At 42.6% G+C, this 27,886-nt stretch overlaps 1 protein-coding gene across 11 annotated transcripts in view; it reads right to left on the reverse strand.

Annotated features, from left to right (window-relative positions):
* Positions 1-27,886, reverse strand: part of nrxn2b (neurexin 2b) — a 334,333-nt gene that overhangs the window by 235,983 nt on the left and 70,464 nt on the right. For all 11 annotated transcript variants that reach the window (XM_089131837.1, XM_089131838.1, XM_089131833.1 and 8 more), the window contains exon 3: positions 18,490-18,513. In XM_089131837.1, the coding sequence (XP_088987963.1) occupies positions 18,490-18,513 (24 nt within the window). The remainder of the gene's footprint in view (positions 1-18,489; positions 18,514-27,886) is intronic.

Genomic DNA, 27,886 nt, shown 5'->3' on the forward strand with positions numbered 1-27,886 from the left:
CGGAACACTATTGAGCAGAACACGTCACCGCTGTCTCATAAACACTGTCTCAGGAACTGTGGACACTTGTGGAAGAGTTCAACATGATGATGAGATGATCAGTGTGACTCCACAACATCTACACAAACATCTCCGCTAACATTCAGAAACGTGTAAAAGTGAAGCTCTCCCTGAGTCTCTCCGGAAGGCGGAGCTAAAGCTGCCGTTACTCCTGATCTCCTGAGTCTCTGAAACTCTTGTGAAGGCTCCCTCTTCTGAACAGAGGCGGAGCTAAAGCTCATTTACATTTAAAGGGACACACACAAACGGCTATTTTCTTCTCACACCCAAAACGGGGGCAAATTTGACGAGCTATGATTAAATTATCTGGTATTGTGAGCTGATATTTCACACACACATTCTGGGGACAAGATAGATTTATATTATATCTTGTGAAAAGGGGCGTAATATGTCCCCTAATCCCAATACAGAAATCACAAAGGCTGTCTTTGTGTGTGTGTGTGTGTGTGTGTGTGTGTGTGTGTGTGTGTGTGTGTGTGTGTGTGTGTGTCTCTGTCTGTGCATTTGTGTGTGTGTGTGTTCAGAGGGATATGTGGTGTGGACGAACAAAAAGAAAAGTTGCTCAGAAGAAAATTAAACTGCACTGAACCTTGTAGACAAATATTTCAACAATGTTTAAGCGCCTCCCGAGCCGCCAGGGTCAGTGTGCTGTGAAATAGTGCTAGGACTCATTTTACGAACCGCGGATTTCAGGAGAACACGAGAGAGAGCGAGAGAAGCGTCAGCCACTGAGACCGCGTTAACCAGCCCTGCTTTACTGTTCACACTCACGACAACAAACACACAACACAACGCAGATTCACAACACACAACACACTGCAGATTCACAACACACAACACAACACAGATTCACAACACACAACACACTGCAGATTCACAACACACAACACAACGCAGATTCACAACACACAACACACTGCAGATTCACAACACACAACACAACACAGATTCACAACACACAACATACTGCAGATTCACAACACACAACACACTGCAGATTCACAACACACAACACACTGCAGATTCACAACACACAACACACTGCAGATTCACAACACACTGCAGATTCACAACACACTGCAGATTCACAACACACTGCAGATTCACAACACACTGCAGATTCACAACACACAACACACTGCAGATTCACAACACACAACATACTGCAGATTCACAACACACAACACACTGCAGATTCACAACACACAACACACTGCAGATTCACAACACACAACACACTGCAGATTCACAACACACAACATACTGCAGATTCACAACACACAACATACTGCAGATTCACAACACACAACACACTGCAGATTCACAACACACAACACACTGCAGATTCACAACACACTGCAGATTCACAACACACTGCAGATTCACAACACACAACACACTGCAGATTCACAACACACAACACACTGCAGATTCACAAAACGCAACACACTGCAGATTCACAACACACAACACACTGCAGATTCACAACACACAACACACTGCAGATTCACAACACACAACACACTGCAGATTCACAACACACAACACACTGCAGATTCACAAAACGCAACACACTGCAGATTCACAACACACTGCAGATTCACAACACACTGCAGATTCACAACACACAACACACTGCAGATTCACAACACACTGCAGATTCACAACACACTGCAGATTCACAACACACAACACACTGCAGATTCACAACACACAACACACTGCAGATTCACAACACACAACACAACACAGATTCACAACACACACACTGCAGATTCACAACACACAACACACTGCAGATTCACAACACACAACACACTGCAGATTCACAACACACAACACACTGCAGATTCACAACACACAACACACTGCAGATTCACAACACACTGCAGATTCACAACACACTGCAGATTCACAACACACAACACACTGCAGATTCACAACACACAACACACTGCAGATTCACAACACACAACACACTGCAGATTCACAACACACAACACACCGCAGATTCACAACACAAAACACATTGCAGATTCACAACACACTGCAGATTCACAACACACAACACACTGCAGATTCACAACACACAACACACTGCAGATTCACAACACACAACACACTGCAGATTCACAACACACAACACACTGCAGATTCACAACACACAACACACTGCAGATTCACAACACACTGCAGATTCACAACACACAACACACTGCAGATTCACAACACACAACACACCACAGATTTACAACACACTGCAGATTCACAACACACTGCAGATTCACAACACACAACACACTGCAGATTCACAACACACAACATACTGCAGATTCACAACACACAACACATTGCAGATTCACAACACACTGCAGATTCACAACACACAACACACTGCAGATTCACAACACACTGCAGATTCACAACACACAACACACTGCAGATTCACAACACACAACACACCACAGATTTACAACACACTGCAGATTCACAACACACTGCAGATTCACAACACACAACACACTGCAGATTCACAACACACAACATACTGCAGATTCACAACACACAACACACTGCAGATTCACAACACACTGCAGATTCACAACACACAACACACTGCAGATTCACAACACACACACTGCAGATTCACAACACACAACACACTGCAGATTCACAACACACAACACACTGCAGATTCACAACACACTGCAGATTCACAACACACAACACACAATAGATCAAATGTGACAGTAAATGAATATATAATGTACCAAAACATTCTATTTTACAATGTATAAAATAAAAATAAAATAAATAAAATGTATCATATCACAGGATCATGGAACACTGAAGACTGGAGTAATGATGCTGAAATTCAGCTTGGACCACAGGAAATAAAGGACACTTACTGTATATTCACATAGAAAACAGATATTACTCTGTTTTACTCTATTTTTGATCAGATAAATGCAGCCGAGACTCTACAGAAAACATTAAAAAGACTCACTGACCCTTTTGAACGTCAGTATGTGAGATGAACATGAGCTCGTATCTACATGATTCTGCTGAAGCAACATGGCCGTGTGTGTGTGTGTGTGTGTGTGTGTGTGCAGGTCATCAGATCATGTGTGAGTCCAAGTCTAACCATCTGCTCTGCTTTCTCTCCCGCTGCTCACAGATCTCCTGCTCAGATCAGAGCGAAGCTTACAGTGTGTGTGTGTGTGTGTGTGTATGTGAATGAACTGCTGTTGAGCATCCGGCCCACGAGCAGGACACCGACACACACACACACACACTCTGTGTGAGCCAGAGGCGATGGCGTTCCTGCAGGGACGGGATTATCCGTGGCTCCGGAGGGATTCATCTCCACACGACACCTTTGTCTCTCAGAAAAATCTGTTTACATGCAGGAACGAGGAAACCAGCCATAGGAGACGCTTCTGGCAGAGACTCTGAATCAGCTGCTGGAGGTGGACTTTCCTCCTATGCTAAACACACACTCACACACACTCTTCATCAAAGAGAGGCAGCAATGGGCAGACAAATACACATATCAAACACAACACATGTAGTAAAGAGAGCCAGCCTGAGGGAAACGAGGCGCATCGCAGTAAACAGGAGCGCTGGCGGATCTGCTAATACTCTGAGGCTCAGCTGGAGAATAACTCTACTGTCTGAATCTCAGAACCGACTTTATTTCTACAGAGCTTTACATGAGTCAAGACACCTTCATTTATAGAACACGTTTAACATTATAGAGTGTGTAGGAGCCATAAGGCTATTGATAATGTCACGGCTGTATGGCGCTGTATTAGGCACGGTCGGCCCAATCAATAATCAGCCAATGAGGGACATGCGTCGACGGCTTTCGAAGGATTCGGAAACTCATCCAATGCGTGATCTTACTTCTGAGAAGTTTGGCTTTGAGCAAAGCATAGTACAAGAGGCTAATGCTTACATTGTGTGTGCCTGATGAGTCTATGGAAAGCTGGATACTTGGTTGTACTTGTTTGTGTCAAACATGGCTAATGAGATGTCCACAAATGAAAAGGATGGAGTTGAACAAAGCGTCGGATCCCTCAGTTCTATGCGTAGGGGAAAGCTTGATGTGTGCACACATAGGATGAATGAAGTGAAGGCTTTGCTTGCTGAGGGTGGTGATGTGGAGTCCAGAGACATTTTTATGTCACTTGGAGAATTTAAGACTTGTGCAAGAACAACTATCTGATGATGTCAGAGAAAATGAGCACATTGACTGGTTTGATCCTAAAATGGCTACGTTTGAGAACTTTATGAATGAGTATGACATTTACACTTATTAATTTAGCTGACGCTTTTATCCAAAGAGACTTACAATTGCTATATATGTCAGAGGTCGCACGCCTCTGCAGCAACGAGGGGTTAAGTGTGTTGCTCAGGGACACATCGGTGTCTCACAGTGGATTCGAACCCAGGTCGCTCACACCAAAGGCATGTGTCTTATCCACTGCGCCATCAACACCCCTTTTTTTCCATATGAGATGTGGAAAAATGTTCAAAAGGATCGACCAACACTTATCGATAGTGATAGCGTTTTGAAAGTGTCCAAGAGGTCACATAAATCTGGAAGTTCTCACAGCTCGAGTGTCCTCAATGAGGGTTAAAGTAACTGCTGATAAAGCAGCTCTTCTTGCTCGCAAAGCTGCATTAAAACAAAAATATGCCCTAGAAATGGAAAAGGCTGCTTTGAATATGAGACTGGAAACAGTAAATTTGGAGTGTGACATAGCTGGAGTGTCCACCAGAGCTGTTGCCCAATCCCATAACGAGGCATCAATCAGGTATTATTATTTTACAGTATCACTCAGGTAAGAAATATTACAAAAAAGGATAAACTCTTCCCTGGATGACTCTAGCTCACACAGATTTTGTCCGAGCGATGGATCTTCTGTTGTTAGGGTAACCCTAACTCTTCCCTGTAGGACTTAGCGGATTAATTAGGCCACTGTCCCTTTAAGAGCTGACGCACCTGATACCCATCTGAAATCATATTTCTCACAATTCTTTACATTAATTTAGGACAAAACTGACTGTGTTTACGTGATTACCCAAGGCAAGGTGGTCATTTGGACACAACAACTGTATTTGACCAGTGAAGAGCAATAAGCTGCGAAAGAGAACTGAGTTCAGGATCTCATGTGCTCTCACGATCTCCGTTCGGGGAACTATCTGTCGACCACTACTGAACTCTTTTAACGTCCAGCGTCCCTTTTTATGTTTTTATTCATGCATGTTTCTATATTGCCCCAATGTGTCTATATATATATATATATATATATATATGTATATCGCCACGGAGTCCAGCCATAGGAGATTCTGAGCACGCTCCATATGGAGGACATTATCCCCCTTCAGGATCATGACCGATCTGACCACAGTAAATTAGTTCAATGAGCCGAGACTCTTGAAATGCCACAGGCTGAAATCTGTGTTTGACTCTCACTGGTGTAAAACTACGACTGAACACACACTTCCAGCTCAACAACAGATCCTCAAGCTCAGCACACAACAACACAACAACTACACAACAACATCACAACACAACAACAGATCCTCAAGCTCAGCACACAACTACACAACACAACAACAGATCCTCGAGCTTGTCATGTGACTTACAACAGGCTCAGCACATCTGAACAACACAACATTTACACAACTACACAACACAACAACTACACAACACAACAACTACACAACACAACAACAGATCCTCGAACTTGTCATGTGACTCACGACAGGCTCAGCACATCTGAACACAACATTTACACAACACAACAACTACACAACACAACAATATCACAACACAACAACATCCACAACACAACAACATCACAACACAACAAATACACAACACAACAACAAATCCTTGAGCTCGTCATGTGACTCGTCACATCTGAACTACACAACAACATCACAACACAACAACTACACACCTAAACACAACAACATTATTACAACAACATTATTATTGCAATATTCTTCATATTAAGAAAAAAGTCTGGTTTCCCTTTATTAGGATGGTCCCTTTAACACATTCAGTTGACTATAAGTAACGCTGCACCAACAGCTCCAGCTCTCAGTGTCAGTGGAGTACATAGACATATATACACTAGACGTCACCTTGGCTACGGCAGTTAATTGGAACGGATGCGTCAATAGAGCCGCCATCTTGAAACAGGGGAGCCCCTCCACTTTAATGCATCAGACACAGGTCTAACGCAAATAAAATCACCATAAATCCGCATGAATGTCATTTTTCTTGTTTTTTTGGTTTGTTCCAACGGTCAGACATGTATTTATCATTGATTCCAGAAAGAAAATTTATTTTATTTTTTTTGTAAAAACATTCTTCCTAGTTCAGATTTCATCCGTGATCATCATACGCTGCACAAAAGTCCGCCACCATCAATGAATTCGAAGTAAAGGCAGAGATAGCAGCGTTACCTACTGTAGCTACTTCCTATGACAAGACCCCTGTTCCAAGATGGCGGCGGTTTTGACGCATGCTTAGAACCCCCAAGTGAGGTCTAGTGTATATGTCTATGAGTGGAGTATTAGTAGACTGGGTTAGGGTTAGGTTAGGGTTAGGTTAGGGTTAGAGTTAGAGTTAGAGTTAGGGTTGACATGTAGTTGCAAAGTTATTTATGGTCAACAGGATGTTCAAAAGGGAGCATTGAAGCAGACAGTGAAGCAGAACTGGCTCTTGTAGAGCATCACTGTGAAAAAGCCTTTATTTTCAAGAGTGAAGAAGGAAAGAACAGCAGGGAGTGACACACACACACACACACACACACGTGAGCTCAGAACAGCAGAACAACACACACCAGCCACACAGTGTGTGTGTGTGTTATTTTCAGCCGCTCTAAAAGAAGGACGGTTTCGCTCACGTTCGAATCTCCTCATTTTCTCCTCATTTTAATAATCAGAGCATCTCAAACAGGCAGCATCTGTTACGCCTGCGGAACCGCGGGTGTGTGTGTGTGTGTGTGTGTGTGTGTGTGTGTGTGTGTGTGTGTGTGTTTGTATACATGCGTGCATATGATTTCATAAGCTTACATCTGTGTGACAGCGCAAGAATGCTTCTCCGGCCAGAATGTGTGAGTGTTTGTGTGAGTGTGTGTGTGTGTGTTTGTGTGCGGTCGTCTCTTATCGCTCTCTGCCAGACCCGCTCAGCACACACACACTCGTCTGCCCGCAGGCCGTCCATCACACACACGCCTGGCGAAATGTCAGCGAGCGAGAGAGAGAGAACAAGCTCTTATCACACCGTCACTCACCTGCACCCAACACAAAGCATGCTGGGAAACTCAACTCCTCCCTCCCTCTCTCTCTCTCACACACACACACACACACACACTCTCTCTCTCTCTCTCTTCTGCTGGAGTGTAAAGCTGCTTTTATCCTGTAAGAAACGTGACCATCCTCATTAATGGCAGTCATACATCACAGTGATGACAGAAATGCATTCTGGGAAATCCATCCTGAGAAACTACATCCGAGTCTCTCGGTGTGTCGAATTAATTCAACTTATTTTTTAATTCAGTGATTTAAAATTCTGCTTTAAAATGGTCAGTAATCAGCAATTGATATTACAGTTTAAGACTGTGATAAATATAAATGAACAGCTTATGCTCCACACACACACACACACACACACACACACACACACACACACACACACCCAGAACACAAAGACAAACAGATGATGACCGTGACGATCACAAGGATATAAAGACCATTAAACCCCAGAACTCAAGTGTTTCCTCTTCCTTCTCTCTCACACACACACACACACACACACACTCCTCGAGCTCATGTGTTCACAAGGCGCAGATGTTCAGCGGCCGGCGAGGGTTTGATCGAGTCAATGACGGGTTGAAGAGATCCGTTTCCTTCCTCTCGTCCTTCAGATGAACATCAGCGCTCATGACCACACACACACACACACACACACACACACACACCCCTGACGCCTACAGCATCCTGACACCAGTGGTGGATATGGATATAGTTATTACTCAATCACTGTACTGTATCAGAGTCATTTTCTTTTGGCGTTCCTGGTCTGTGATGACACCTTCTCTTCACTGTTTGGGCCATTCTGTTAACTTTAGTCAAAGGTGACACTGGACACAGCCGGTTCAGGTGTGTGTGTGTGTGTGTGTGTGTGTGTGTGTGTGTGTGTGTTCTAGCTCAAGCACACCTGCTGCAGCTCATGAAGCCCTTGATTACTGAGGCGTTCTGCGCTGTTGTGACGGGCTTCATGCAGACGTCATCAAAGTTGCATCTATCTCAATTCACACATGCAACTGTTTATTTTCTGTCAGGTTATTCGTGTAGTCCAGCACATTTTGATTATTATTTCAGGTCTATAATGGTGTCAGTGTGAACGTCCAGCAAAACAGGTCATTAGATGAGCCAGAAAACAACTATAATCACCGCAATCATGTCATTCACACACATTTACAGGAGTCAGCTGCCATGATGCTCGTGTGCGACAGCGGGACTATCGTCTCAAAATAAAAGACTCAGTCAGTCCGAGAGAACGAGCGCTAGACGGCAGAGCTTGACAGCACAACAGGAAGTGACCTCAGCGACTGAGAAAACGCTTCCTGTGCTGCCGTCAATATTACTGAGAAACACGATCAATGAGATCGAAACCTGGAACACACACACACACACACACACACACAGGGACGAAGTTAACCCTTGACCAGTGCTATTCTACACTATTACAGTTTTCTTAAAGTTACAGTGTGTGTGTGTGTGAGCATTGGGCTTCAGATCAGTCGGTTCTGTGTGTGTGTGTGTGTGTGTGTGTGTGTGTGTGTGAGCATTGGGTTTCAGATCAGTCGGTTCCGTGTGTGTGTGTGTGTGTGTGTGTGTGTGTGTGTGTGGCCTCAGCTCAGGACAGAGATGTCATCCCCACGTCACGACTCACGCTCTCCTTCCACTGAAACACGGCCGCTCTCAGACACACACCGCTTCATTATCTCGGATCACACTGAGTTCAGGCCACAACTGCAATGAAATTTAAAAGCAATTTCCAGTTCAATTGTGAATTGACTAAACTGCACTAGAAAACTCATTATCATAACGAGAATCGCTCCTGCGTTCAGTGTGTTTCCGCCATATAAACGTGTGTCAGATGTTAATGCAGGACTGAATTACCAGCCGTCCATCCAGACTTTCCCATCATGCATCTCTACACACACACACACACACACACACACATCAGAGAGAAACTACTAACTTTTACCCCCTTAGCAACACCCCTGCACACACACACACGCACATGCACGTACACACACACACACACACACACACAAACACATACACACACAGTACACACACTCGCACACAAACACACACACACACGCAAACACAAAAACATGCACACACAGTACACACACACACTTATACATACACAGACGCAACTTTCCCCCATACTCTGTGTGTGTATGTGTGTGTGTGTGCGTGTGTGTTTGTGTGCATGTGCGTGTGTGTGCAGGGGTGTTGCTAAGGGGGTTAAATTTAGTAGTTTCTCTCTGATGTGTGTGTGTTTGTGTGTGTGTGTGTGTGTGTTTGTGTGCGTGTGCATGTGTGTGTGTGTCCCATGAGTAAACTCCTTTAATAAACATCCTCAATAACGCCTCGATGTGAAAGCAGAAGTGTGTGTGTGAGCAGCGTGAGAAAGGAAATATCATTAGCTTCATATCACAGAAATACAGTCTTACATTAGATCATAACTGGCTCAGATTTATGAGCTGGAATCTGAAATGATTTGCTCACGTCACAGAAACTACTGGAACAAAATTATTTTTTCTATTAAAATGCAGACGTTTATTCTTCTGCTCATACATTCATTATTGACTAAATTACAACGAAAATCCAACATTCTGGCGAATAAAGTGTTTCCAAACTGCTCTACAGATTTATGAAATATGATAAAGGATATATATATATATATATTAAGAAAAAGGTGTTGTGTGGCATATTTCAGAAAGATCCGTCTGTCGGTAAAGCCAAGAACACCTTCAATAAAAACCTTTAATGCCAATTCATTAAATCTACTTCATCACTATAAAATACCATTCAAAACTTTAGGGTCAGTATTTTAATTTTATTTTATTTTTTTAAAGAAACTAACACTTTTATTCATCACTGAACCAGTCAATTGATCAAAAGTGACAGTAAATACATTCATAATGTTATAAAAAATATATTTCAAATAAATGCTGTTTTTTTTACTTTCTATTCATCAATAATCCTGAAGAATAAAGTACATCAGTTTCCACAGACATACAAAGCTGTTTTCAACACTCATAATAATCAATCAAGTTTGTAGTGTGCAGTGTGTAGTGTGCAGTGTGTAGTGTGAAGTGTGTAGTGTGCAGTGTGAAGTGTGAAGTGTGCAGTGTGAAGTGTGAAGTGTGAAGTGTGTAGTGTGTAGTGTGAAGTGTGCAGTGTGAAGTGTGCAGTGTGAAGTTTGTAGTGTGTAGTGTGCAGTGTGAAGTGTGAAGTGTGCAGTGTGTAGTGTGCAGTGTGAAGTTTGTAGTGTGTAGTGTGCAGTGTGTAGTGTGAAGTTTGTAGTGTGCAGTGTGAAGTTTGTAGTGTGCAGTGTGAAGGTTGTAGTGTGTAGTGTGCAGTGTGCAGTGTGTAGTGTGAAGTTTGTAGTGTGCAGTGTGAAGTTTGTAGTGTGTAGTGTGAAGTGTTAAGTGTGCAGTGTGTAGTGTGCAGTGTGCAGTGTGAAGTTTGTAGTGTGTAGTGTGAAGTGTGAAGTGTGAAGTGTGCAGTGTGTAGTGTGCAGTGTGAAGTTTGTAGTGTGTAGTGTGTAGTGTGAAGTGTGCAGTGTGCAGTGTGAAGTTTGTAGTGTGTAGTGTGTAGTGTGCAGTGTGCAGTGTGCAGTGTGTTGTGTGAAGTTTGTAGTGTGCAGTGTGTAGTGTGCAGTGTGTAGTGTAGTGTGAAGTGTGAAGTGTGCAGTGTGAAGTTTGTAGTGTGCAGTGTGCAGTGTGCAGTGTGAAGTTTGTAGTGTGTAGTGTGCAGTGTGCAGTGTGCAGTGTGTAGTGTGAAGTGTGCAGTGTGCAGTGTGAAGTGTGTAGTGTGCAGTGTGAAGTGTGCAGTGTGCAGTGTGTAGTGTGAAGTGTGCAGTGTGCAGTGTGCAGTGTGAAGTGTGCAGTGTGCAGTGTGTAGTGTGCAGTGTGCAGTGTGCAGTGTGAAGTTTGTAGTGTGTAGTGTGCAGTGTGAAGTGTGCAGTGTGTAGTGTGCAGTGTGCAGTGTGTAGTGTGAAGTGTGCAGTGTGAAGTGTGCAGTGTGTAGTGTGCAGTGTGTAGTGTGAAGTGTGTAGTGTGCAGTGTGAAGTGTGCAGTGTGTAGTGTGCAGTGTGCAGTGTGTAGTGTGCAGAGTGCAGTGTGAAGTGTGCAGTGTGAAGTGTGTAGTGTGCAGTGTGCAGTGTGAAGTTTGTAGTGTGTAGTGTTTGGTCTTGAGTGAGCGTACACAGATGAGAAAGACAACACGTGTAAGAGTATGTTGATCCGTGTGTCCATCTTTTGCGCGGCTGGTGTATCGTTTGAATTGTTTTCAATGGGAGCGTCGCGGTTTTAAAACGCCGTGAGCGTAACAAAGCACTGAGCGTTTTTTGTTGTTTTTTTTTCACGCTGAACAACTTTGAGTGAAACGTAGCACTCGTCACTGTCACTTTTTACCCAACCGTCCAATCACAGTGGAGGAGGGGCAGGACTAATACCACACCCACCAACCGTCACAACATTCTTTCTGTACAACGACATCCACCAGCAGAGCTAACCGAACAACATGGATGAAAAATTAGTTTTTAGTATGAAAAGATTTTTATGCGAAAATCAGTTACAAGTAAACAAGGATATTCTGTATCATAGCAACGAAGCGTGTCAACGGAAAAGCGCTCTCAGGCGCCCACAGCTAGGCGTCTAATGTTCATGATGTCATGTGTCATTAAACTACATGTTCATCAAACTACAAAACACAAAGAGGAAATCACTCGCTGCTCTCGACTGAATAACCTCCGTAAAAATTGTATTTTAATCAACGTTTCATCAACCAATCGGCTGGGTTTAATAAGAGACAAGCCAAGAACGTCGTGTGTGGATCGAAGTGCGTAAAAATCGAACTTACCATGTTTTGTGTAAGCCTGAAACAATACGTCTTTCTGCTTTTAATACATTACAGTAGGCATATAGACAGATAGTTATGATATGTGTGGCTTTAAAGCAATAGGCTATATTGTATAAAATGCTGCATATAAACATGATTGACTGGAGTCCTGCACAGCTGGAACAAACATATTCAAATCACTATATCAGACCAGACGCTTTCAAAACGTGTTCACCGTTCTCACATGTGTTGTGTTTTTGTTATTGAGATGAACTGATTTAGTATATGAATCTCAGCACACGCCTCACAGACATGAGAAATATATCTATCGAAATCTTGAAAATCTTTCAAACAAACTAATTCAAAACGAAACAAAGCTCATCAGACGCGACTATATTGACGATAACCCACCAGCTCAGCGGTTTGTGTTACAGGTATAATCCATATCACTGCTTACACAACATCACATTCTCAGAAATATTCATCAGCTACACATTCAAAACTCTTGTGTGTTTGATGTTTCAGATATCTGTCAGCGTGTGTTTATACACAGCTCATTAATATGCAGAATATCCCGCAGCGCTCTAATCATTATTATAATGAATATGCATGTGATCAGAGACACAGACTCTTTAATGCTCATTTATGAAAGTTCTGCAGTTTATCGCATGTAGACCACCGGTTACCATGGAAACCACAGCCCGACAACACTGACGATGCCACTCACACACACACACGCACACACACACACACGCATGAACATACAAGCACACACACACACACACGTCACTCAGCTCAGTCCATCACGCATGGAGACATGTCATTTCCTCCTGCAGGTTGTCACATGACATGTTTGCACACACTGAGCGCTGGAAAGGTCAGAGCAATTACAGCGAGTGTGTGACATTTACACACACAACTTTAAACATCATACAATCAGTGTGAATGTGACAGATTCAGCAGAGTTTCATCAGATTAACCCTGAAGGAGAACCATGTCATTTTTGTTTCTTCAAAATGACCAGAAACAATGTGCATGTGTGTGTGTGTGTGTGTGTGTCAGTGTAAGTGAGTGAGTTTGTATTTAAGTATAAATGACATTCATAACACATTCATGAATAAAACCTTTATATAAGTGGATCCAACAATCACCGATCAAAAGCTGGACTAATACACTACTATCTTCTCATTTCTCTAAAGAACCACAATGAAGAGTTTCGTCTGTAAATAACACAGAAGCATGAAATACAAAGCCACAGAAACTCAATCTCATCCGCTCAGGAGAATCTCCAGAAATAATCCATAATCTGGTTTAGTTGATCCACTCAAATCTATGATAACTCAACTTTAATCTCCTATCTACAGAGGACATCAGCTTTCCATTTCACGGCCGGGAGAGGAGAAACAGTCTCTGAGTGAGTGAGTGTGTGTGTGTGTGTGTGTTTGAGGAGAAATATCCCAGAGTCTCCCACTGTCAGGAGTTTAATCCCGCATGTTCCAGAGGGAAGATGGTTAGCTGGGATGAGAGAGATAAGGACAGTCTGGATCTACAGTCAGACAAACAAACAAGCAAATCAGTCGTGACCAGAACAAACAACTTTTCTCAACTCGCACAATTATTACAAAATCATTCCAGGTCAGATCTGTTTGGACACAGGTGATCCGTTAGGAAACACACCAGACGTGTGCGGGAGAGAAACGGGGTCACGGCGTTCCCGGATCATCCATTACCGGAGCGTTTCTCTGTCAGTCGCTGGGTGTGGTTAATCCCGTCAGGAGAAGCTCATCTCATCAATCTAACGACCTGGTCAGAGCCGCTAATTAGACAAAACCCCAGAAAAAAGGGCATCGAGATAGAGCCGAGATATAGGCTGGTCAGTTACACATCCAAGAGGATCCTCAACCAATGACTCAACCATCCCTCAATCCTCAACCAATGACTCAACCATCCCTCAATCCTTATCTAATGAACCCTCAAATATTCCTCAATCCTCATCTAATCAATCCTCAACAATCCCTCAATCCTCATCTAATCAATCCTCAACCAATGACTCAACCATCCCTCAATCCTCAACCAATGACTCAACCATCCCTCAATCCTCAACCAATGACTCAACCATCCCTCAATCCTCAACCAATGAACCCTCAAATATTCCTCAATCCTCATCTAATGAATCTTCAACCATTCCTCAATCCTCAACCATTCCTCAATCCTCAACCATTCCTCAATCCTCATCTAATCAATCCTCAACCATTCCTCAATCCTCATCTAATCAATCCTCAACCATTCCTCAATCCTCAACCATTCCTCAATCCTCAACCATTCCTCAATCCTCATCTAATCAATCCTCAACCAATGACTCAACCATCCCTCAATCCTCAACCAATGAACCCTCAAATATTCCTCAATCCTCATCTAATGAATCTTCAACCATTCCTCAATCCTCATCTAATCAATCCTCAACCATTCCTCAATCCTCATCTAATCAATCCTCAACTATCCCTCAATCCTCATCTAATGAACCCTCAAATATTCCTCAATCCTAATCTAATGAATCTTCAACCATTCCTCAATCCTCATCTAATCAATCCTCAACCAATGACTCATCCATTCCTCAATCCTCATCTAATGAACCCTCAATTATTCCTCAATCCTCATCTAATGAATCTTCAACCATTCCTCAATCCTCATCTAATCAATCCTCAACCAATGACTCAACCATTCCTCAATCCTCATCTAATGAACCCTCAAATATTCCTCAATCCTAATCTAATGAATCTTCAACCATTCCTCAATCCTCATCTAATGAACCCTCAACCGCCTATCAATCCTCATCTAATGACTCAACTATCCCTCAATCCTCAACCAATGAACCCTCAACCGCCTATCAATCCTCATCTAATGACTCAACTATCCCTCAATCCTCAACCAATGAACCCTCAACCACCCATCAATCCTCAACCGATGGGAACTGGTGGGTTAACTAACTACTTCCTGTTTTCTGACATGTTCACATGTCTGACAAAATCAGGACAAGCGAAAGACGTGCTTATGATTACTGAAGATGAATAATCACTCAAAAATGATTGTTCTGTCATCATGACATCCATAATAAGATATTTTGTAGAATATTGGGAACTAAACAACATTGGACCCCATTGTCTTTCACTGTATGGTCAAAAACACTGAGACATTTCTCCAAATATCTTTGTTATTCTTATCTATCTCTTCTTGTTTCTGAAAACGTCACTTTCATTTACGTTTCTTTTTCAGAAATTCTACATAGTTCAGTCCATTTTGAAGCATCTGTTCAAGCCACAATGAAACAGAAACCGAAACTTTTACAACTATCATCATGCACTTCATTTCAATTATTTTTATACAATGCACAGATAAATTCTCTGTAATACATTACTTAAAAAAATAAATACAATGCATTATACAATTATTTTAATGCATTACATATTGCAATGCATTGTATGATCTCACGAATAATCATGAATAACCACAGTTATAATACATTATAATATTCATTGAACACAACTTTGGAAAGAGTTTGGGTTAATCCAATGACAAACATCCAATTTCAGATGTACCAAGGAATCTGCATATGTTATTAATGCATTTAAACTTTGGTTACAATTATTTATGAAAACATATAATGCATTATATAATGTACGTATGGTATTATAATGTATTATACATGATGGCTTAAAGTAAAGTGCTTTACAAATTCTCTGTAGTTCTGTATTTTGAAATGAATTGGAAAAGCATATAAATCCAAATGAGCACATTTACTCTGAACGGTTGAAAACTATGATTGGGTATTCAGACACTGTACCGTAACGAGAGCAGAAATCTGAGCGGTGAACTTGCATTGTTTCATCACTTTAGATAAAAGCCTCAGCCAAAGGCACGCATGTAAACGTGACGCTCTTCCAAATAAAGACCAAACGTTCGTTCTGTAATGTTGATTATAGGCATGTTTCAGCATGTGAATATGTTAGTTCTACACCTCGTCTGTAGCGACTCATGCACTAATATTTGCATATATATTCATGCAGCGGCCCGAAGCGACTGACTGTCTCTCGTTCAGGAGGAGATTCACGTTTCTCAGGTCAGATCCACAGCATGTCTCCAGCGCTGACATTCCCGCATCAAAACATTCATCAGGTTTTGCCTCTAGTTTTCTGTCCGACCCACACAAACCCGGCAAATGTCACCGGCTTCAATCAGAAGAGAAGGAGAAACACAGCGAGCAGCTCGAGCCTCTGAAACAGCAGGTCCAGCGCTGGTCACACACTATTCTGCTGTTTGTTTAGTCAAGTCTTGACATTTCAGCCTAGTTTTAGTCAATTGAATCGATTCAAGTTGCTTTGCGTCATGGAAAAACTGATTGTGACTGGTGTCTTATCAGAATTATTGCACTTTCGCCTACAAGCACAAATCAAGAGAGCGTCAACTCTTCACAGACGCTTTATTTTACTGCCCTGATTTACACGAACACACTCTCTACACATTATTTATGAAAACTGCTAAAACTCAACTTTCTCTAAAACTGTGAAAATCCTAATAATATTTCAGATGTTTTTTTTTCGATTAAATCAACAGCAAAAATGGCGTTGTACCATCACACACAGGTTGTATCCGTGCATCTGTTCAGACAGTGGAGATCATGTTTGTGTTTATTACAGATCATGGCAGATTCAGTCAAACGCAGACACAGACGGACTGAAGATCATCAGAGAGAGAACACATGCACTCGGTTGCCAGATTGAGAAGATTAAGTTAAACACCAGGCAGAAGATGTCATGTTAAGAGGAAAGCTCTGATTGGGGGATTTCAAGTATGAAAGGCTCGCTAAAAACAGTCTGCAATATTTACCACAAATTTTTGTTGAAGAAAATCTAGAGAGATGTTGTTTAAAGTCTTAGTCATGCTTCTATATTCACAGTTAGTCTTGATCACCAGTTTCCCTGGAATCAGTGAAAGAAAGCCTGTTTGAACTCAACATTATGCATCTCTTCTGTCATCTCTGTAATAGAGCATATTCTGATAATGAACATGTACAGTATTATCATCCCAGGCACGTCTAAATCCCGTAAACAACTCTAGATACAGTTTTACCAGTTGTAGCTATAGGGCGCTATACTGTTTCGCAAACAACAAAAACTTCTAAAATACTTTTTTAAAGTTAATTTATTCACATTTTTTTTTACATTTTTAATCTAAACTAAAAACATGACAGTCCAGAAAAAAGTCTGGATAATTTCTGGTCATTTATTGTTGCTCTTTATAGTTGTGTTCATTTGCACTATGATCGGTCTGAAACATTTCCTATCATTTATATAGTTTTATTGTGTTTTTCTAAAATAGTTAAATACTATGATAACACCAGGGATAAAAGCGTCGGAAGTCGTCCTCACATGGAAATCTGTGTCGTGTTTAAGCTAACCCTAACCCTCCTGCAAATACAAGAAACTGACTCAAATCATACTTATATAAAGGACTGTCCGCAAACCACTGGAAACATGCATTTAATCGACTGCGTTTCAGTCACAAAGGCCTCGATCTCCATCCAGCACAAGCACACGTCTCTTCGGGGTTGCCATGGTGACGTCCCTCTCGAGGCATGCTGGGTAGAGAAGGGCAATCCATCAGTAGTGTCCTGATGGAGGGAAAACATCCAGATACCTGCGCCTGATCCCAAACACACACCAGCACCATCCATTACGCAGACAAATCCTGCCTGCGGGGGAATTATGGGTAAATACATCTGGCCCTCGGCGGAGGCGAGCGTCGTTCGGGACGGTTTAACCTTTGAACTCGCACACCTGTTTTATCACATTACACTGAGAACTCGTTCACAGCCCGAATGTCAACATCGTGTTCACATCTGTGCCGTGAAACCAACCAACAACACCATGGAACTGTCCATTTCAACTGATTGGAAAGTAAAAGTCAAACTGTAACGCTTTACAACAAGAGTTCATTTGTTAACATCAGTGAACTAACATGCATTAACGAATGAAAACTTAATGTAAAGCATTACCAATAAAATCAACTCATAAGAAGAAAAGAAAGTGAAATAAATGAGGAGGAGGAAATCTTGGAGAAACATGTTTCTTTTAGCAGCGAATCAAAGCCCCCAGAAGTCGCCAAAACCGCAGTCCAATCTGACAAAGCGTCGGCTCGGCGGCCGAAACGCCTGCAGGACATCAGACTTTAACACACCAGAACATTTAATCAGCTGCTTACCTTCCACAGCGTACTCTTCTGTTCCTGAGAGAGAGAGAGAGAGAGAGAGAGAGAGAGGCTTTATTAGTGGGACGCTTCATACTCGTACATCTGAAAACCACACATGCATTTTTCACAGGAGAATTGATCGGTTCAAAGCAACCGAGCGAGAACAGAGGAAATGGCAGACAGGTTCATTGAAAATGCAAGACGCCCTGCTGAGAAACATTAAAGAAGGAGTGTAAGACAATATCAGATATGAATTCCTTATTTAACTGGAGTTTGAAACGGGTCAAACGCCTCGGTCCTGCCGCAGCTCATTAGAGACGCTTCCAGTTCAGCGCTCCGGTTCCTCTCACACACACACCCCAGATTTATCAGTGTCTCGTTGTGATATTGACCTGAGAGATGCTCAGGAGCTCCACAGAATGAGGTTAATTACTGCAAAACTCTTGGCAAGACGGTTCAAGGGAAACATAACCAGCATCACCTGGATGTTTTACAGTGTGGCGGCGGCGATCACGTTCACAGTCGCTGTCAGAGCTAGACTGATTCCAGGAACACTATGTTTCCAAACACCCATTTTTACACAAATTTTAGGATATTGCATACAACAAACCTGATGAGAAGACATGAGCATAAATTACAGTGGACTCACATTTACTGAAAAATTTCAAACAAACTCATGTGATTGGATAACTGGAGCAACCATCGAACCAATGGCGTGGCAGCGTCTCTAATGTTGGTTTGGTGTTTCTGAAACGTCAGAGTCAAAGTGTGTGATCAGACTGATTTGATTTAATTCCCTCCAGAAGCGTCTCACACACACACACACGAGTGTGTTCCCAAACACCAGCATCCGTATGTAAGAGAACAGGACAAGCTTTATTGTGTTGTGTCAAAAAGAGCCTGATCACATCATCTTACATTTTTATTACTGATATATTGAACGATTTTATTCTCTTGAACACATGGGATGAAAAAGCTGCTTTATTCGTAAATGTTTGATCCCTCTATGCCATTTTGGATGGAAACAGCTGGAAGACTTTTTCCCAACACTGGTCTGCTTGAGCCACCCGACCTTTCAACCTCAACCAATCGTGTGTCCAACAGAATCGTGTGTCCTCCTTCCAACAGCTCCAGCTCTTCACTGACTCCTAACGGTCCTAACGAAGTTGTCATAAAGATGAGATACATCACTATCAGAGAGCTGAAGATCAGACATCCGTCTGTACGTCTCATCTGAAGCTCAAGAGTCTTTACGGTCAAAAAGCTGAGAGGTGTCGAGAGGCCATTGGATCACACACAACCACTGCTTCAATCCTTCAATCCTGACATCAAGAGAAGCCCTTCATTCAGCTCCTGTTACTGACATCACTGAGAGAAACCCTTCATTCAGCTCCTGTTACTGACATCACTGAGAGAAACCCTTCATTCAGCTCCTGTTACTGACATCACTGAGAGAAACCCTTCATTCAGCTCCTGTTACTGACATCACTGAGAGAAACCCTTCATTCAGCTCCTGTTACCGACGTCGCTGAGAGAAACCCTTCATTCAGCTCCTGTTACTAACATCAATGAGAGAAACCCTTCATTCAGCTCCTGTTACTGACATCACTGAGAGAAACCCTTCATTCAGCTCCTGTTACTGACATCACTGAGAAAAACCCTTCATTCAGCTCCTGTTACCGACGTCGCTGAGAGAAACCCTTCATTCAGCTCCTGTTACTGACATCACTGAGAGAAACCCTTCATTCAGCTCCTGTTACTGACATCACTGAGAGAAACCCTTCATTCAGCTCCTGTTACCGACGTCGCTGAGAGAAACCCTTCATTCAGCTCCTGTTACTAACATCAATGAGAGAAACCCTTCATTCAGCTCCTGTTACTGACATCACTGAGAGAAACCCTTCATTCAGCTCCTGTTACTGACATCACTGAGAAAAACCCTTCATTCAGCTCCTGTTACCGACGTCGCTGAGAGAAACCCTTCATTCAGCTCCTGTTACTGACATCACTGAGAGAAACCCTTCATTCAGCTCCTGTTACTGACATCACTGAGAAAAACCCTTCCTTCAGCTCCTGTTACTGACATCACTGAGAGAAACCCTTCATTCAGCTCCTGTTACTGACATCACTGAGAGAAACCCTTCATTCTGCTCCTGTTACTGACATCACTGAGAGAAACCCTTCATTCAGCTCCTGTTACTGACATCACTGAGAGAAACCCTTCATTCAGCTCCTGTTACCGACGTCGCTGAGAGAAACCCTTCATTCAGCTCCTGTTACTGACATCGCTGAGAAAAACCCTTCATTCAGCTCCTGTTACCGACGTCGCTGAGAGAAACCCTTCATTCAGCTCCTGTTACTGACATCACTGAGAGAAACCCTTCATTCAGCTCCTGTTACCGACATCGCTGAGAGAAACCCTTCATTCAGCTCCTGTTACTGACATCACTGAGAAAAACCCTTCATTCAGCTCCTGTTACCGACGTCGCTGAGAGAAACCCTTCATTCAGCTCCTGTTACTGACATCACTGAGAGAAACCCTTCATTCAGCTCCTGTTACTGACATCACTGAGAGAAACCCTTCATTCAGCTCCTGTTACTGACATCACTGAGAGAAACCCTTCATTCAGCTCCTGTTACTGACATCGCTGAGAAAAACCCTTCATTCAGCTCCTGTTACCGACGTCGCTGAGAGAAACCCTTCATTCAGCTCCTGTTACTGACATCGCTGAGAGAAACCCTTCATTCAGCTCCTGTTACTGACATCACTGAGAGAAACCCTTCATTCAGCTCCTGTTACTGACATCACTGAGAGAAACCCTTCATTCAGCTCCTGTTACCGACGTCGCTGAGAGAAACCCTTCATTCAGCTCCTGTTACTGACATCACTGAGAGAAACCCTTCATTCAGCTCCTGTTACCGACGTCGCTGAGAGAAACCCTTCATTCAGCTCCTGTTACTGACATCACTGAGAGAAACCCTTCATTCAGCTCCTGTTACTGACATCAATGAGAGAAACCCTTCATTCAGCTCCTGTTACCGACGTCACTGAGAAAAACCCTTCATTCAGCTCCTGTTACCGACGTCGCTGAGAGAAACCCTTCATTCAGCTCCTGTTACTGACATCACTGAGAGAAACCCTTCATTCAGCTCCTGTTACCGACGTCGCTGAGAGAAACCCTTCATTCAGCTCCTGTTACTGACATCACTGAGAGAAACCCTTCATTCAGCTCCTGTTACCGACGTCGCTGAGAGAAACCCTTCATTCAGCTCCTGTTACTGACATCACTGAGAGAAACCCTTCATTCAGCTCCTGTTACTGACATCACTGAGAGAAACCCTTCATTCAGCTCCTGTTACCGACGTCACTGAGAAAAACCCTTCATTCAGCTCCTGTTACCGACGTCGCTGAGAGAAACCCTTCATTCAGCTCCTGTTACTGACATCACTGAGAAAAACCCTTCATTCAGCTCCTGTTACTGACATCACTGAGAGAAACCCTTCCTTCAGCTCCTGTTACTGACATCACTGAGAGAAACCCTTCATTCTGCTCCTGTTACTGACATCACTGAGAGAAACCCTTCATTCAGCTCCTGTTACTGACATCACTGAGAGAAACCCTTCATTCAGCTCCTGTTACCGACGTCACTGAGAAAAACCCTTCATTCAGCTCCTGTTACCGACGTCGCTGAGAGAAACCCTTCATTCAGCTCCTGTTACTGACATCACTGAGAGAAACCCTTCATTCAGCTCCTGTTACCGACGTCACTGAGAAAAACCCTTCATTCAGCTCCTGTTACCGACGTCGCTGAGAGAAACCCTTCATTCAGCTCCTGTTACTGACATCACTGAGAAAAACCCTTCATTCAGCTCCTGTTACCGACGTCGCTGAGAGAAACCCTTCATTCAGCTCCTGTTACTGACATCACTGAGAGAAACCCTTCATTCAGCTCCTGTTACTGACATCACTGAGAAAAACCCTTCATTCAGCTCCTGTTACTGACATCACTGAGAGAAACCCTTCCTTCAGCTCCTGTTACTGACATCACTGAGAGAAACCCTTCATTCTGCTCCTGTTACTGACATCACTGAGAGAAACCCTTCATTCAGCTCCTGTTACCGACGTCGCTGAGAGAAACCCTTCATTCAGCTCCTGTTACTGACATCACTGAGAAAAACCCTTCATTCAGCTCCTGTTACTGACATCACTGAGAGAAACCCTTCCTTCAGCTCCTGTTACTGACATCACTGAGAGAAACCCTTCATTCTGCTCCTGTTACTGACATCACTGAGAGAAACCCTTCATTCAGCTCCTGTTACTGACATCACTGAGAGAAACCCTTCATTCAGCTCCTGTTACCGACGTCGCTGAGAGAAACCCTTCATTCAGCTCCTGTTACTGACATCGCTGAGAAAAACCCTTCATTCAGCTCCTGTTACCGACGTCGCTGAGAGAAACCCTTCATTCAGCTCCTGTTACTGACATCACTGAGAGAAACCCTTCATTCAGCTCCTGTTACCGACGTCACTGAGAGAAACCCTTCATTCTGCTCCTGTTACTGACATCACTGAGAGAAACCCTTCATTCAGCTCCTGTTACCGACATCACTGAGAGAAACCCTTCATTCAGCTCCTGTTACCGACGTCACTGAGAGAAACCCTTCATTCAGCTCCTGTTACTGACGTCGCTGAGAGAAACCCTTCATTCAGCTCCTGTTACCGACATCACTGAGAGAAACCCTTCATTCAGCTCCTGTTACTGACATCACTGAGAGAAACCCTTCATTCAGCTCCTGTTACCGACATCGCTGAGAGAAACCCTTCATTCAGCTCCTGTTACCGACATCGCTGAGAGAAACCCTTCATTCAGCTCCTGTTACCGACATCGCTGAGAGAAACCCTTCATTCAGCTCCTGTTACCGACATCACTGAGAGAAACCCTTCATTCAGCTCCTGTTACCGACATCGCTGAGAGAAACCCTTCATTCAGCTCCTGTTACTGACATCACTGAGAGAAACCCTTCATTCAGCTCCTGTTACTGACATCGCTGAGAGAAACCCTTCATTCAGCTCCTGTTACTGATAAATCATCTAATAATCAGATGCTTCTATTAAACGTCTGAGATTTCAAATTAAACGAGCTCTTAACAAGACACTTAATTGGGTGTACAATGTAAGCAAAGATGCCGCATATAGTATCTGTTGAACACAGAGTCTGAAACGCCCGTGAGAGTAAATAAGCCGAAAATCTCTAGATATTCAGTCCTCAGAGCATTAGAAGGAAGAAGAAGAAAAAAACACTCGTGAATTATTCATATTCATAAATCTGGCTCTCTCCAGAGGCGAGGCATTCTCTCCTGCCGCTATTAAGATTTCATGACGGCGTATGCGAGAGTTTAGAGCACAGTCTAGATCCACTACAAACCAAAATTACTCGCTTTCATACTTTACATGTTTACATCTCAAGAGTTTACAAAGTCCAGTTAGCTTCATTTCTACAGTGCTTTATACAGGACAGCATGTCACAAAGCAGATTCACAGTGATAAACAGGAAAATATCTGATTCAATCATCAAATATGAGAGAAATTCAGATTCAGCTGTAAAGCAGCTCTATAGAAGACAATAGAGACATTATTCATTTTGAGTCAATGTTGCAAAAGTCCTCAATTATTAAATTCATTTGGTGGGTCTGTGTAAATAATCCTACATCCCATCAATGAACAGGCAATAATAATAATAATCAGTACGGACGAATGTTGAGACTAACTGAACAAAACGTGGCTAAACACACAGTAGATTTACTCTCAAACAACATTCACTCAGAAACTGCTAGGACATTTTACAAATAGTTACAAAGAAATGGCAAGTAAAACATTGATTTAAACATGAAATTTTGAAGTTGAACGAATAAAATTGTTTTTTTTTAATAAAATATATTCTATACAATGTATGAACTATATAAATAATTAGTTAATAATATGGTTAATTTCATACAATCACATAAATAATATTATTGTGTCTATTGTGTCTTTTCTGTCCTCAGTTGTGTCGTCTGTCGTTTTAAATGCTGAAGTTTGTTAATAAATTCTGATTTGCTTTTTATCAACGCTATTATTATTATTATTATTATTATGTGCCATAATCGTTACAGTTGTGCTGTGCGCTATTGATTTATATTTAAATGAATTTACTACATAGTTATGGCTTTAGTTTTGGTCTACAGACCCACAACAGGAACCAGCACTCATATTTGCTTCAGAAAACATAAACGGCTAGTCTCTCCTCAGCATATTATATATGAAAATGATCTCATTAATATTCTCCCAGAAAATTCAGTGGGGGACAATGGCGCACACTCCTGAGATAGGCCGCTTCTCCAGAGAAACGACAACGCTTGTCTTAAGAGAGCCCTCGTCAACTCAGGCAATTAACAGCAGCGATCACGTTATTCAGAGCGTGATCTGAACGTGTAAGTCCCACTCAGCGCTTCTCCAGAGCTTTGCCTCGACACACACCGACACATCCAGCCAGGGACACTCACTGAGGTTTATTCTGCGGTCCGATCCAGAACCCCGTTGAAGACAGAGTGCATTCTGGGATTGGTTTCTCAGTCGAGGGTGGATAACGAACAGACGTGGGTAATTAAGTCCGTCTGGATTAACCTTTGACAATAAACTCTGTTGTTCTGAAACACTGATACTCTGACTGAGATAAACAGGAGAATGACGAGCCAATCAGAAACTGTCCTGCTCTTCATTCAACCGGTTATCTCAGTCAGGAGTGCGCCTGATTGGCTCTTCCTCAGTCAGAATTTATTAATTGTTATATATCATATAAGTATAATAGAATATCGTTGATGCTAAATAGGCGTTCTCAGAAGGAGCTCATCAGAAGGTCGTGTGAAGTATTATTAGGGCACATCTAAAAATATACACAGCCCAAATATAATGAGGACGCATTGACTTCATGACCTGCTGATGGCCAGAAAACCACATACAGTAAAGGTTAGGCTGTGATAAATGAACACACACGTGTGTGTGTGTGTGTGTGTGTGTGTGTGTGTGTGTGTGTGTGTGTGTGTGTGTGTGAGCGCTCAGTCCAGACCAAAGTCACCTCACACCTCTATGATTACAGTGACCCAGAAGAGCTCCAGGACCTGATTGAACCCAGTCGCGTCTCCACTGACCCACAGCATCGCTCCATCTATCACCGTGTGTGTGTGTGTGTGTGTGTGTGTGTGTGTGTGTGATCTCAGAATAACCCCTTCAGGCTGGTGAAGACCAGGTCTTGATCACCCGATCAGATAACGACCGGCTGGATGTTCATCATCCCTCACTTAACAACAGAAAACAAGACAGGAACACAGAGGAAGAACTTCATGTTCTGTAGCATCAGGAATGGAGAGATCCGGACGATGAGTTTTAGCCCAGCACGAGTGAACGAGAGAAAGAGTGAACGAAAGAAACAGAGAAAGAGTGAAAGAGAACGAGTGAAAGAGAAATAGAGAATGAGTGAACGAGTGAAAGAGAGAAAGAGTGAATGAGTGAACGAGTGAGAGTGAATGAAAGAGTGAAAGAGAGAATGAGTGAAAGAGTGAACGAGTGAAACAGAGAAAGAGTGAAAGAGAACGAGTGAAAGAGTGAACGAGTGAAACAGAGAAAGAGTGAAAGAGAACGAGTGAAAGAGTGAACGAGTGAAAGAGAAAGAGAGAATGAGTGAATGAGTAAAAGAGTGAAAGAGTGAACGAGTGAAACAGAGAAAGAGTGAAAGAGAACGAGTGAAAGAGTGAACGAGTGAGAGTGAAAGAAAGAGTGAAATAGTGAAAGAGTGAACGAGTGAAAGAGTGAACGAGTGAAACAGAAAGAGTGAAAGAGAACGAGTGAAAGAGTGAACGAGTGAGAGTGAAAGAAAGAGTGAAATAGTGAAAGAGTGAACGAGTGAAACAGAGAAAGAGTGAACGAGTGAAAGAGTGAACGAGTGAAAGTGAACGAGTGAGAGTAAATGAAAGAGTGAAAGAGAGAATGAGTGAAAGAGTGAACGAGTGAAACAGAGAAAGAGTGAAAGAGAACGAGTGAAAGAGTGAACGAGTGAGAGTGAATGAAAGAGTGAAAGAGAGAAAGAGTGAAAGAGAGAATGAGTGAAAGAGTGAACGAGTGAGAGTGAATGAAAGAGTGAAACAGAGAAAGAGTGAAAGAGAGAATGAGTGAAAGAGTGAACGAGTGAAACAGAGAAAGAGTGAAAGAGAACGAGTGAAAGAGTGAACGAGTGAAACAGAGAAAGAGTGAAAGAGAACGAGTGAAAGAGTGAACGAGTGAAAGAGAAAGAGAGAATGAGTGAATGAGTAAAAGAGTGAAAGAGTGAACGAGTGAAACAGAAAGAGTGAAAGAGAACGAGTGAAAGAGTGAACGAGTGAGAGTGAAAGAAAGAGTGAAATAGTGAAAGAGTGAACGAGTGAAACAGAGAAAGAGTGAACGAGTGAAAGAGTGAACGAGTGAAAGTGAACGAGTGAGAGTAAATGAAAGAGTGAAAGAGAGAATGAGTGAAAGAGTGAACGAGTGAAACAGAGAAAGAGTGAAAGAGAACGAGTGAAAGAGTGAACGAGTGAGAGTGAATGAAAGAGTGAAAGAGAGAAAGAGTGAACGAGTGAACAAGTGAAACAGAGAAAGAGTGAAAGAGAACGAGTGAAAGAGTGAACGAGTGAGAGTGAAAGAAAGAGTGAAATAGTGAAAGAGTGAACGAGTGAAAGAGTGAACGAGTGAAAGAGTGAAAGAGTGAACGAGTGAGAGTGAATGAAAGAGTGAAAGAGTGAAAGAGAGAATGAGTGAAACAGAGAAAGAGTGAAAGAGAATGAGTAAAAGAGTGAACGAGTGAGAGTGAAATAAAGAGTGAACGAGTGAGAGTGAAAGAGAGAATGAATGAACGAGTGACAGTGAAATAAAGAGTGAACGAGTGAAAGAGTGAAAGAGTGAAAGAGAGGAAGAGTGAAAGAGTGAACGAGTGAATGAGTGAAACAGAGAAAGAGTGAAAGAGTGAACGAGTGAAAGAGTGAACGAGTGAGAGTGAAAGAAAGAGTGAACGAGTGAACGAGTGAAACAGAGAAAGAGTGAAAGATAACGAGTGAAAGAGTGAACGAGTGAGAGTGAAAGAAAGAGTGAACGAGTGAGAGTGAGTGAAAGAGTGAAAGAGTGAACGAGTGAAAGAGAGAATGAGTGAACGAGTGAACGAGTGAAAGGCGTTTGAGCTGCAGCTCCGGCTCTGAACGGACGGATGACGGGAAGATCTTCATCTGGGAATAACTGAACATTCTCCTCTGAAATCCAACGTTTAGCTGTTCTCTCTCTCACACACACACACACACACACACACACACACACACAGACACACACACACGTTGTTCGCAGTCGTCCA

This window comes from Pimephales promelas, chromosome 1, assembly GCF_988280905.1.
Source record: "Pimephales promelas chromosome 1, fPimPro1.hap1.1, whole genome shotgun sequence".
Taxonomy (NCBI): domain Eukaryota; kingdom Metazoa; phylum Chordata; class Actinopteri; order Cypriniformes; family Leuciscidae; genus Pimephales; species Pimephales promelas.